This window comes from Sphaerodactylus townsendi, unplaced genomic scaffold, assembly GCF_021028975.2.
Source record: "Sphaerodactylus townsendi isolate TG3544 unplaced genomic scaffold, MPM_Stown_v2.3 scaffold_28, whole genome shotgun sequence".
In the NCBI taxonomy this organism is placed as follows: Eukaryota; Metazoa; Chordata; class Lepidosauria; order Squamata; family Sphaerodactylidae; genus Sphaerodactylus; species Sphaerodactylus townsendi.
Window position 1 is genome coordinate 371,960 of NW_025950451.1, and position 12,392 is coordinate 384,351.

General features: G+C 50.7%; 1 protein-coding gene across 1 annotated transcript in view; it reads right to left on the bottom strand.

Moving 5' to 3' along the window:
- Positions 1-12,392, bottom strand: part of MSN (moesin) — a 78,806-nt gene that overhangs the window by 40,305 nt on the left and 26,109 nt on the right. The window contains exon 2 of the mRNA XM_048482929.1: positions 488-571. Within this exon, the coding sequence (XP_048338886.1) occupies positions 488-571 (84 nt within the window). The remainder of the gene's footprint in view (positions 1-487; positions 572-12,392) is intronic.

Here is a 12,392-nt window from a genome sequence, read left to right on the forward strand (position 1 = left end):
CCACCTGGCGGAACAGCTTGCCTGACAAGTTCAGGGAGGCTCCTACACTCCCACTGTTCTGCAGAGAGTGCAAAATGGAATTGTTAGGGGAAAAGGGTTGTAGTTAATACCTGTGAAAGTTCACCACATTGTTTTTGTACACAGCTTACTATTGTTTGCATTGATTTCTAAGCTTGAAATCCAACTTTATTGCATTGTTTGTTGTACACATATTTTTGTATAATTTTTGCATTCTTGTTTTCTAATTCAGTTTTAAGGCAACGTTTGCTTGTCTTTAAAATTATATAATCTCCCTTGAGTCTCAGTGAGAAAGTCAAACTGTGAATGAAGAGCATCAACAGATCCTCACATTCATGCTCCTCGCATGTAAACTGTAGCAACATGTATGAAAGAGTCTCTGCCCAGCACTGCCAGAGACCATCAACGAACACCTTCGCAGGCCAGCCGGTTTCCATGCTGCAGTTCCTGGGCTGCTGGCCATTCTTACCTGGTCAAAGAGTTGCTTCCCTGTCGTATTGGGCTGGATGGCAAACTCCAGCTCCGCATCCATGGTTGTCACTCGAACACTGATCTGCAATAGAAGAGGACACACTTCTGGTTAATGCACTAGAGGCCACACAAAATCAACGAACAAAAAGTGGGCTGTTCTTTGTAAGTGTGAAACCCTCTCCCGGAGGGCCAAGTGACATGTTATGCAAGAGACCCACAAACAGATCTTCCAAGACTTTCTTCAGCATGAAACGCAGGTGTAAAATTCTCAGTTTTGTACCAGAGGCGTTATTGGGGTGGGGGTGGGGGGGAGAGAATTAAGCTCATTTATTCAAAACCTGGTAAACACCAACTTGGGGTGTGTAAAATTTCATTGTAGGATCTGTGCAGAGCCCAACAGGGTGGAATCTGCACCCCTAGGATTGAGGGCCCAATCCAGCTCAGAGAATGTTTGACTGTAATGCTACTTGGTCCTGGTACAGTCCCTCCCCTCCACCACATTGTAACATTAAGTTCTTTGATGATATACCAGCCAGAGATCATTCAGAGAAAACGGCAACAGGCCGAGCCTGAGTCACTGAATGATTCAGCAGCTGTTTTATGCACATCATGCACTGCCTCCCCCCCACCCATGGCACTGTGGCTCTCTGAATCAGGATGAAGGAAATATGCTGCCCTTGATTACCTATGAACAGAAAATGCCACCAATCACAACCGACTTTAGGCAACCTCACATGGTTTTCAAGGCAAGAGATGTTCAGAGGTGGTTTGCCATCACCTGGCTCTGCATAGCAATTCTGGACATCCTTGATGGTCTCCCACCCAAACACTAATCAGGGTTGACCCCTCTCAGTTTCTGAGGTCTAACAAGGCCAGGCTAGCCTGGGTCACCCAGGGATAGCCGCCATGTTTTCATGTTGCTCTTCCTGCAATGAGTTCCAGACATCTGGTCCCTCCTTCCCACTGCATTTTCATAGCACCACTTGGAAGTAGGTTGGTTGAGGACCCAAAGTCACCCGGGGGCAGAATGGGGTCATCAGGCCAGATCACAGCCCTCTGGGCATTGTAGCAGGCTTGGCTTCCCACAAGGGGCCAAGAGTCCCCTTGACGGAAGCTCCGGCCATCACACTTCTTTCCCTGCTATTACTGCCGGCCAGATCCACGGAGGAGGTCTACCCATGGAAGGAGTGCCTGATTGAACTTTTGGCCACGCTGGAACCTTGCTTATCAATGCACCATCTTCCATGGTGGTGGAAATCAGCACATCTGCTGACCAACAATAAAAGTTGGAAGAGTTTTCACATAGAGAGCAAACTCTCTCTTCTGAGCCACTGTCAAGTAGGAAGGGGGAGAAAAGAGAATCCCTCCCAGCCAGTGACTCCGAGGAAACTGGCCCCTTTGCCTTCCTGGCACCAGGGACAAGTGGCAGATCCCGCTCCTTGGAGGGCGCCTGTGGCCCTCCTGGCTGTCCCCTGGAGAAGGGCCCTTGCAGGCAGCCCCATCTCTGGTCTTTGCTGCTGCTGCTGCTGCTGCCGCCTGCACAGGACCGGGTCTCCGAAGCGAGGGCAGTCCCAGCTTCACCTGGAGGCAGTGGCAAGAAAGTCTGTCTGGGCTGAGCTTCCCAGGGAATCATTCCCACCACCAGCCGTATCTCACCGGAAAGAATGTGCCAGCTGGTGCCTGGGACTGCTGTCTATGACAACACACGTCAAGAAGGCCCTTCAGAAACGGCATTCTCTGCATACTTTCCAGACCCACCTTCCGCCCACCCCTCCCTCCCTTCCCTACATGGGCAAATTCCACACCAACAGGCCCCAAAGGCAAAACTCACACCCCACACGTGCATATGGTGTAGCTACTCAGCAGGGACCTGCTTCTCTGACCCCCTTGTGCGCGCTCCCTGCTCAACAGCCGGTCTTGCCAGAAGACCAATGTTTCTTTGGGGTGGGGGCAGAAACGCGGCAGCCCAAACCCCTCCTCCTCCTTGCGGCGGCCACAAAGAGGAACGAGATACCTTCTTCCACCCTCTGGACCACAAGGTCACAGGTGGGCAAAGGTCCTCATCAGGGGCTCTTCTGCGGGGCTTTCAAATGTTGCCAGCCGTGCCATTACAGCAGAGTTAGGCAGCTGTTTCAGAAGACAGATTTAGCGCAAACCAACACAGCCATCAATTGCCCAAAATGTGCAAAAAGCAAGAGGGGGGGTCACGCATGAGATGATGAAAAGCCCAACTGCTGTGATATGAAGAAGGAGTCCTGCCTCCTGGCTGACAAGGCTGCAGAGAGCGAGCACTCCTCCCCCTGCTACCCCCCCCCCCCCACTGGTGCCACCCCTGGGCCTACATGCTGCTCTTTGCTGACCAAGACATGAGAGAAGCCCAGAAGCACAACATTGGGAGGAGGGTGTGATGAGAAAAGACCAACTCTCTGCTGTTCTTCTGGGGAGGGGGCGCAGAGGACGTTCTATCATGGAAAGCCTGCTGCTTCTCTGCAGCACCTGGTGAAAGGGCTGCCTCGATGGTACTGGGAGCATGCCCATGCGCTGGGAGCCTTGGACTGGTCACCAGGAGCTGAAGTACATACAAACATTGCCTACAAACGCCTTGTATGTTCAGAGTTCCTAGTGCACTGATAGGGACTGGGCCGGGCAAGAACCCCCCCCCCACACACACACACACACCCCTTCTGCAGTGGGTGAAGAGACTTGCATGCAAGCAAGAGGAATTATGATCAAGTTGTCCCTTCCCTTGATTCACAAGGCAATACTCACAAGGGCTCTCAGCACCTCCTTCCTGGGCTTTTCAAAGCAACACTCTGGCTCAGATAAATGGGACAAAGCCCGCCCTCCCTCCCTGCTAGGGAATCTGCCCAATTTGGTCACCCCCACCAGCCACAAAAGACAGATCTGGCCCTGGGCTTAGTGCCATATGCCTGGTTTGGCCCACAGAAGGTCCCGGGTTCAATCCCAGTTAAAAGGATCAGGTAGCAGGAGATATCAAGGGGCTTTGCTTGAGCCCTAGAAGCCTGCTGCCAGAGAGAGCAGCCAGCTTGGCCCTCGGTGGACCAGTGGCTAAACTGTGTGTGGGCGTTAATACAAGCCCTTTCCGCACGGGCCAAAAGCGGCAGCGGCGGGCTGGTAAAACAGCGTTTTGGTGGGGAATGCTCGCACAGGCGCCGCTGCCAAATCGCTGCAGCGGCGCCCAGCTCCTGCCAAAACGGTGTTTTTGAAACTTGCTCAGGGAGCGAAGTATTTTGGAAATGCCAGCTTCCATTCGGTGCCATGCGAACGGCATGGCACCGTTCGCATGGCACCACATTTCTCTCCCAGCCCTCCCAAACGCTCCTTACCTCCGGTCGCCTTCTGTCACATTGTGCAGGCCAGGAGAGACGCCCCTTGGCCTCATTCTCCAGCATCGTCGCTCTGGCAAAGGGGGGGGGGCATGTCCCCTGGCCTCCACAACGCGACAGAAGGCGACCAGAGATAAGGAGCGTTTGGGAGCGGTGCAGCCTTCGCACAGGCTGTGCTGCCACCGCCGCTTCCAGCAGGACTGCCCATGCCAACGGTCCTGCGGGGGTGCGCCGGCATAAACTATGCCGACGGACCCCCCCACCCCCCACCCTCAGTGCCTGTGCGGAAATGGCCACAGTGATGAAGTCTGGTCTGCAGGCTACTGTTTCTCTTCTGCAACATCAACTGAGAAGCTAACAGAGACAAACCAAGCAGCACCTGGAAGCAAAGGTTCACCCAAAGGTTCACCTGTGCATGGAAATGCCTGACGCCCATGGTCCATCACAGTCAGTCTTGTCTACACATCTCTGCAGTGACTCTCCGGGGTCACAGGGAGAAATCTTTCACGTCACCCACCCCTGAGCCTTTCAACTGGAGCTGGCAGGAACTGGAGGAAGCAGAGGCTCCTCCTCTGAGTGGTGCCCCCTCCCCTCAAAATACTTACAGAGATTGTCCGGAGCTGAGGTTGCCTCCCAGCACCCAACCCCCCTCCTTTTCCTGCCCAGGGACCACAGGCCGCCCACCCCCCACCCCCAACTGGCCACCCCGCCTCTGGACTTGCCAACAAAGGCAAGAACCTCTTGGGAGCCAGAAACCAGGAGAAGATGCAGGGAGCTGGTCAGGATGCCTGGGGAGGAGCAGCAGGTCCCAGGATTCCACTGAGAAGGGTAAGGCCAGCTCAGCCCTCACCAGGCTGCAATCAGCAGGCTTCAGCACTTTCCCACAGCAAGGCAGGGCTGGCACAGCCCAGACCATCCTGCAATCAGGGGTGGGGGACAAGAGCCCCAAGGAGCCAATCCCAAGCCAGCAGGGCTCGACAGAGAGGAATAAAAGGGACACAGGGAAGAGACCGGGGAGGAGTGTGGTGAGGAGTGGGATGTGTGAGCATGTTGTACACAGCTTGCCATTAAAGCCTGCCTTTGCCCTGTGAGTGGCCCACCAGGGTGCTGGCCTACCTGGCAAGGACAGTGGGATGAGGAGATGTCCACAACGATAGGCCGAGATGTTTAAATAAGGAATTGCCCTAATTGTGAACCTGAGTGTGTGGGGAGGGGATCATAAACGGGAAAGGGCTCATTTGTGTGGCATAGTCCCCCACCCTGGGCCAGCTACTGGGCCCACTCCTCCTGTCCCAGCTGAGGACCCTTCTGGTAGAGCTCCTGGGGAGAGGGACTGCTGGAAAACACTCAGCAGGGGGGGGGGGCTGTGCTCTCATCAATGCACCATTCCATTGTTAAGGGGGAGGGTCTTATTCTCTTGTTAAAGCAGTCTTTGGTCACCAGAATGCCCCATTTAGTCCTCAGCCACACACTCATGGGACTTGAAAGGCAACCCCCCCCCACACACACACACACACTGTCTCCCCTCGCAAATAGAAAAATGGGCCTACTTTACAGGAACGTTGTAAGGATGAATGAGAACCACTGTTAACCAAGAGAGATAGGGCAGAAGCTTCCTCCGAGGAGGTTCACAGGGTTTGGAAGCAACCCACAAAACCACAGTGTTTTCACAAACACACCACCAAAACTACCTGCCACATTATCCTCTTTCCTGCTCCTGGTGGCCAGAGCTCAAAGATGCCTCCCTAAGGTCACAGGAACCCCCAAGAACTGGCCCAGCTTGGCCACCCCTCTGGTGGCACCAGGCATGTCGACAAACATCTGCCCCCCCCCCCTTAACAGCCCATCCTCCCCCTGCACTCATAACTCTCTTCAGGATTGTGTGTTTCAAGACAGGGCCGCCTGGCCCCAGATTGGGTCATATGAAAGTGCTTGCCATTGCTGAAGGGATTACAGTTAATTAAACCAGCTTGCAGTGGGGGTTTTTCATCACCCTCAGCTGACCAGCTGACAGACGGCCAACGGGGAAGTGCTCCGGGAGTCCCGGGCCTGGCCTGGCCACAGCCTGAGCCCTCCAGGCTGGGAAGAGGAATCCCACACCCGGGCACATGCAGGAGACCGTCTGCTGCCAGTGAGAGGCCTGCTCACCCCAGAGCTTTGTAAGTTTGGAAGCAAAGCAGGGAAGGATCAGTCTGAAATCTCTGGCAGCAGAATCTACCTCCACCCCATGGAGACAGACCGCCATCCCAGCTGGGTCATTTTTGTGACTAGGCAGCTTGCAAGGCACCCCCACCCCCAAGCAACAAAATAAAACAAGAGTTAAGCAGCACTAGACTCCACTTCTTGTTTTGGTGCCACCAGACTCCTTTTCTGTACTGAACCACAGTGGGTGAGAAATAAAAGTCGGATTTAAACATGGAGCTGGCTAGAAAACAAATACGCCCCTTCATGACTTTTTTACCCACCCAGAGCCTTGATTAAACTGAGCTGGGACTCAAGCTCAGCTCTCTCCCCTCTGCTATGAACACTCCTGAGCAACCCCTCCCGCCACATGCGAGACGGGTGCAACTGCGCATTACCTCACATTGCTGTCATTCTCACAGTGGCCACAAGGCCTATCAAGCACTTCAATTGCTCCTGAGTACCATATAAACTATCACGTTCTCTAACCACCACTTTCGCTGCTAGGATATTCCATCCCCCAGGTGCTCAATCTGCAAAAGCCTATAATGCCATCCCTCCTCTTTCCAACTAATGCTTCTGAATGGATCTTACAACAAAGAACCAGTGGCTAGTATCCATGAAGTCATGAGGCAAATAATACCATAAACACATCTGCCAATGTCCAGGCCAAGCCTTTGAGTTCAATTATTTTCCTGTGTGCTTCTGACAAAACCACAGCATAACAACACAAACAATTTTTGGATTAAAGTTTAAAAAGCAGTGGATCTGCTGTTGAGCTCCCCCTCCTCTGCGCTCCGCAAGCCTGGCATTTCAGAAGCCTTAACTGCGTTAAAAATACATAAAAAGAATTTCTGGTGGCTTCCAAGTCCAGTCCGCACCAGCACAAGTTCACTGGCGTGCCACTCACAGTCCCAGAATGCACGCTGCTCCCCCACCTCCGAGCCATTACAGGGTAAACCCACTGGACCTGAATCCTGGCCAGCAGAGCCACAAGGCTGGAGGAAGAGTCCAGGACTGCTTTTTAAAGCCGCCTGGAAAGGCTCCAGAGCGTTGGCCGGAGATATTTGGCCGGAGTGTTGCAATACACAGGAGGGCATTTTAAATGTTCTTCTTGATTGTTAATCTACCAAATTTGCCCGCATTAGCCATGCTGGCAAGCAGATTCACAGTTCAGAGAGGGGGAGGGACAAAATGTGTGGCGTCTGGACTGTTCCAAACACAGTGTTCGTTTTAACAAGCTCTGCCCACCCTTAGCGCTTAGTGGGAAGGGCAACGGCAAGGCCCAGAACAAGAAGAAGCCGCCTCCTCTGCCCAGAAGGCCCGCAGGGGAGCAGGCCACAGAAGCAAAGTGTGCACCTCAAGCCTCTTATGAGGCAGGTCAGAAAATCGACCACGTGGGCCCCCACACTTTTTGTACCTGTGGTCATCTCTGGGATTCTGAGCGGGGCATGAGCAGCCCCCCACAACGGCTGCCGCAAGAGGTGGAGCAAAGTGTATCAAAGTGGTTCCCTGGGAAGAAGGAAATCCTGAAGAGGAAATGAAGCTACACACTGAGCAGGAGAGCTCAGGGGCTTCGCAGCATCAAGCCAGTCCTTGTGTTCAAAGTAAGGGATCTCCTAGTCCTCAGTCCTGCTTTTGCAGTATAGGCAGGCAGCAGGCTTCCTCAGAGAGCACAGTGTGCACAGCCCACACCTGGTCTTCTGCTTCTCTGGCACCACTTCAAGGGATGGGGATGCCAGCAGACATGGACAGAAAAACAGTCTGGCACCTACCTGTAATTGTTTGTTCATGGAGTGGTTCTCTGTGCAGGCACACATGGGACTACACTTGCACAAGCCAGTGGCAGGAGACTTTGAGCTGGCCTTTTTGGAGCATTAGCCAACCAGAGTGCTCCCCTCCCTCCATCCCGTCACACACCATTCCCCAATCTTGCGCACCTCCTTGACAAAGCTTATTAAGGTAGAGATTCATCACCGTGTTATCTGTGGTGAGGAGCACATTACTGTTCAGAAGCAAACCTGCAGGAGAGGATTCATGTTGAGACCAGAGCCCCTGTCTTGGCAAAGGGCTTCCTACCCCAGTGATGAAGCATCAGCTTCTACCAAGATGGAAGGGGGAGGGGCCACAACGGCATACTGTGCCAGAGATGGCCACCATTGAAAATATTTCAGAACAAACCTCGGGATGGTTAAGTTATGCCACTGTGGGTCAACACTGATCCTAAACACTAGAATGAACCAGTTTGGTAAGGGTCTCATTTCGAGACAAGCAAATGAACTGTGGACCTGGCAGTGGCCATCAAGGCCATTGGCTGGTGACAAGTAACCACTCTCTGAAACCTCCTTCAGTGGAATCTGGCCACCAGAGTTTGGATGGCTTTGACTGTTCCAACATGGAGAATGGTGTGACCCCTGTCAGAGTCCAGCAAGGCATTTTTGAATCCAATTATATGAGTAGGCTCCAATTCAGGTTTCACAGAATTGACCACAAGCCTCAGGACCTGAATCATGGGCAAGGTCACTGACAACTGGCTCCAGACAGCACCAGCTGAGTGGGAATTTACCAATAACCAGTCATCACAGTAAGGAGAATATAGTGCAGTCCATCAAGGACAGCTACTCCATTACCACTGCCACAAGCCAAAAGGTAGGACAGAGAACTTGTAACCTGCAACCTACAGTAAATCTCAGGTATCTGTGGCAGCCTTCATGGATGCCCACCTGAAAAGAGGCATCCTTCAGGTGCACACAGCAAACCAATCAAATTTATAAAGGAAAGGCGTAATATCCAAGGTGGATTCCATCCGGAATGTTTTGGTAGACAATATAATTTATTAGGATCTCTAAGGTCCAGGATAGGGCACTGGCCACCATTCTTATTCTGCACCAGAAAATGGTGCCAGTAAACCTCTCCCAGGGGAATCAGGGCTCACTTCCTGGATAACACCTTCAGCCAAGAGGGTAGACACTTCCAATGCCAAGGCATCCAATTGAGGGGAAACTGGGTGGACCTCTGAGGGCAAAGGAAGCACTGAACTGAACTCCAGTAAGTAATCATCTTTAATCAACAAAAGAACACACAAGTCTTAACATGTTGAAGACCAATAAACAAAGAAGTGCAACAGACAACTGTCATAGAATCACAGAGTTGGAAGAGGCCACAAGGACCATCAAGCCCAACCTACTGGCCTACAGGAACACACAATATAAGCATAAACTAAACCAGATCAGAAACATTGGACACAAACAGTCATGCAGGTGGCTTTTTGTTAGTCAAGAAGGATCTTTCAGGAGAGCCAATCCCCCTCTTCCCTTGCCCCTGGACTAGCACGTGCCCTCATTATTTTGGGAAGGCCCAGCCCTTGACATGGAGGAAAACAGTTATATCTGAAGAACCAAAACTGGGGCTAGAAGAGCCTTCAGATGAAGAGGGCTGATTTATAACAAAAAACTTGATCGTGAGCTTGACCTCAGAAAGTCCATTCAATAAGCCATCCATGCCCTGTTTAAAGGGGAAAGTCCTCTACTTGCGCTTTAATTTCTTGGTACTGGGTAGAAAACAGAACTAAGAATGGCATTGCATTAGCACACTACATGCTATTGCTTTGGTGGGGCTATCAGCCACAGGTTTGGCTGTGTTACTTTGGGTTTTGGCCAGCTTAAGGCCGACTGCTTGCAATGTATGAAGGGATTCCCGCCTTTCCTGAAGACAGGACAAAACCGGAGTGAGGAGCTCCCACAGGTAGTACAGATACCTGTCCCTCATTATAGCACAGAAAGCTACTTGGGAGCCCTCTTGAGCTCACTCTTAAGAGAATATTTCCATTACCACTAGAGAGTCTGGGGAAGGGTGGTACTAAAAGTATTCAGTGTCTGAATAATCTATTTCATACAGATTTTCAATTCTTTTGGTGGAGGCCAATCCCAAGGCAGGCCTACCTCAATTCTCTATGTGTAGAATGCCTATGACTAGAGGAAACTTCCCTAGTATAGTGTGCTCCTCATCCATTACATGCATAACGAACCGCCAGCTCAGGTGTAGACTCAGGTGGACACAGGAGACCCGCAAGTCATTCAGTATTCGAATAAGCTGGTCCACAAACCTCTTACGGCCGGTCGACGTGAAGGCCTGCTGCCGAGTGCTCCTCAGGGAGTCATCACAAGCAACCACAGCATCCGAGCCTGAATTCCCGTCAGATTCCACCCTTTAGGAGTATGAGATGGAGGGAGGGGCTTTTGGAGTGGGTGAAGAGGAGGGCGGGCTGGAGTGGGCCCTGTTGGGCTGCCATGCTGCCTCCAGAGCCATCGATTCATTCTGTTCCCATTGGAACGGCTGAGGCAATTAATCCACCGTGGGCCAAGTAGGCATCATGCTTTGCTAGTAAGCAGCTGCCACCCCTCAGGATGCTGTGGAAAAGTATGAACCCCTGGGGTTGCATTCAACAACAAGCAAGGTGCAAATTCTGACAGAGAGCTACAGAAAGATATGATCCTGCAGGGGTTGCATACGAAAACAAGCGAATCACCTGTCCCCGCAGGGTTGCATGAAAAAGTATGAACCCAAAGGTTGCATAAAAAAATATGACATACAAAAACATGGCAAGCTGGCCACGTCTATTCTCATTGGAACAGGACAACATCCATGTCAGTCTGGTATGGATGACCTCTGAGGGGAGGACAATCAGGGATGCCTCAGATAAGCAAACTCTTCCTGAGGTAAGTGAAGGTGGATCTTTGGGAGGAGAGCGAACCCCTTTAAAGAGAAGGAAATCATCCCCTCAGATGAAACCTCCAAATGCTTTGTCCTCTTTTTTGCTTTTTTTCCTTATAAAGATGGTTCAGAGACAGGTCTAGGCCACCAGAGTCCCTCAGTGCGGATGGAGGGAGGGCTCCAAAGATGGTCCCACAGGAGTAGAAACGTTGCACCCCGCTAAAAAGCACAGCACAAACCCACATCCAGGCAAAGCTCCTGCCCTCAGGCTGGGTTAGGGTTTTTGTCCCAGTAGGCGCTTCCCTCAGCCCCCATTTTTCAGCTAACTCTTTAAAGTCAGAGCTGGCAAGGAAACAGGGCTGTCAGTCTTGTTTCAAGATAACTTTGCTAGGCTTGTTTTATTTTCTGGATATAGACCGAACGAAAAACAATACGTGGCACACTAAAACTGCAAATTGGCATACAAATATCTACCAATAAATATGTATAAATAACAATCCAATCTGCCCATTAACAAGTACATATACAATAATATCCTTATACTACCAAGTGTCAAAATACATTGATAAAACAGTTCATATATCTACGAGGATACTGTCACAGTCCTTCATGTTTTCTGTATTTTCCTACTTTTTCTACAGGTAAGTCATCAACACTTATTGGAGTCTGATCACTGTGGTATCAGTTAATAAATGTGTCTTTTTTGTACATTGACAGACAAAAAGACACGTTTATTAACTGACACCACAGTGATCAGACTCCAATTCCAGGAGGAGCATTTACACAACAAGGTTTCTTATGGGCCACAGGCTGGGCAGATTTTTAAAAATGTTAATTTGGCAGCAGGTACTACCACAGCATAAGGATCTTCTTCATTGTGTGACTGAAGGGAAATTGCAGCAGCCATTTTGTAGATAGCATTATACCATGTGACCCAATGTGGTGTAATGGTTAAGAGCAGGTGGACTCTAATCTGGACAACCTGTTTTAATTCCTCACTCCTCCACCTAAGTGGCAGACTTTTATCTGGGGAACTGGATTTGTTTGCCCACTCCTCCATGCAGCCTGCTGGGTGACCTTGGGCTAGTTTACAGTTCTCTCCAAACTGTCTCAGCACCATCTAACTCATAAGGTGTCTGTTGTGGGGAGGGGAGGGGGAAGGAGTTTGAAATCCCCTTAGAGTCCCCGTGTAGGAGAGAAAAAGGAAGTATAAATCAAAATTCTTCTTCCTGAGACAGCCATTTTGTAGCTGCATCCACCACACATGTCAAAATTCCAAAGGTGCTTGTAGGCTCAAAAAGATTGGGGATTCCTATTCCAGTGTAATTTAGAAACAGAAAAAAAAGATGGACCCCTCTTCACTGGTGGAATGTTGACATGATGGTTATTAAAGAGGTAAAGCATTTGCAGTCCAACATACAGGCAGGGAAGAATAACATCAGTATCCATCAATCATGCCCAGCCAGGAGGAACTCCATTAGCCTGCATCGTAGCAGCCCTTTACGTCTGCTTAGAGGAGTGATCATTTTGGTTGGGTTTTTCCTTGAATGGGTTTGAACATTGAGTGCATCAGGGAACATCATCAGGGAATTCTTTCAAGCCAATTCCAATAATCTTGATATAGAGGAAACCATCTGGTGTAGCTGACTAAGAATATTCTTG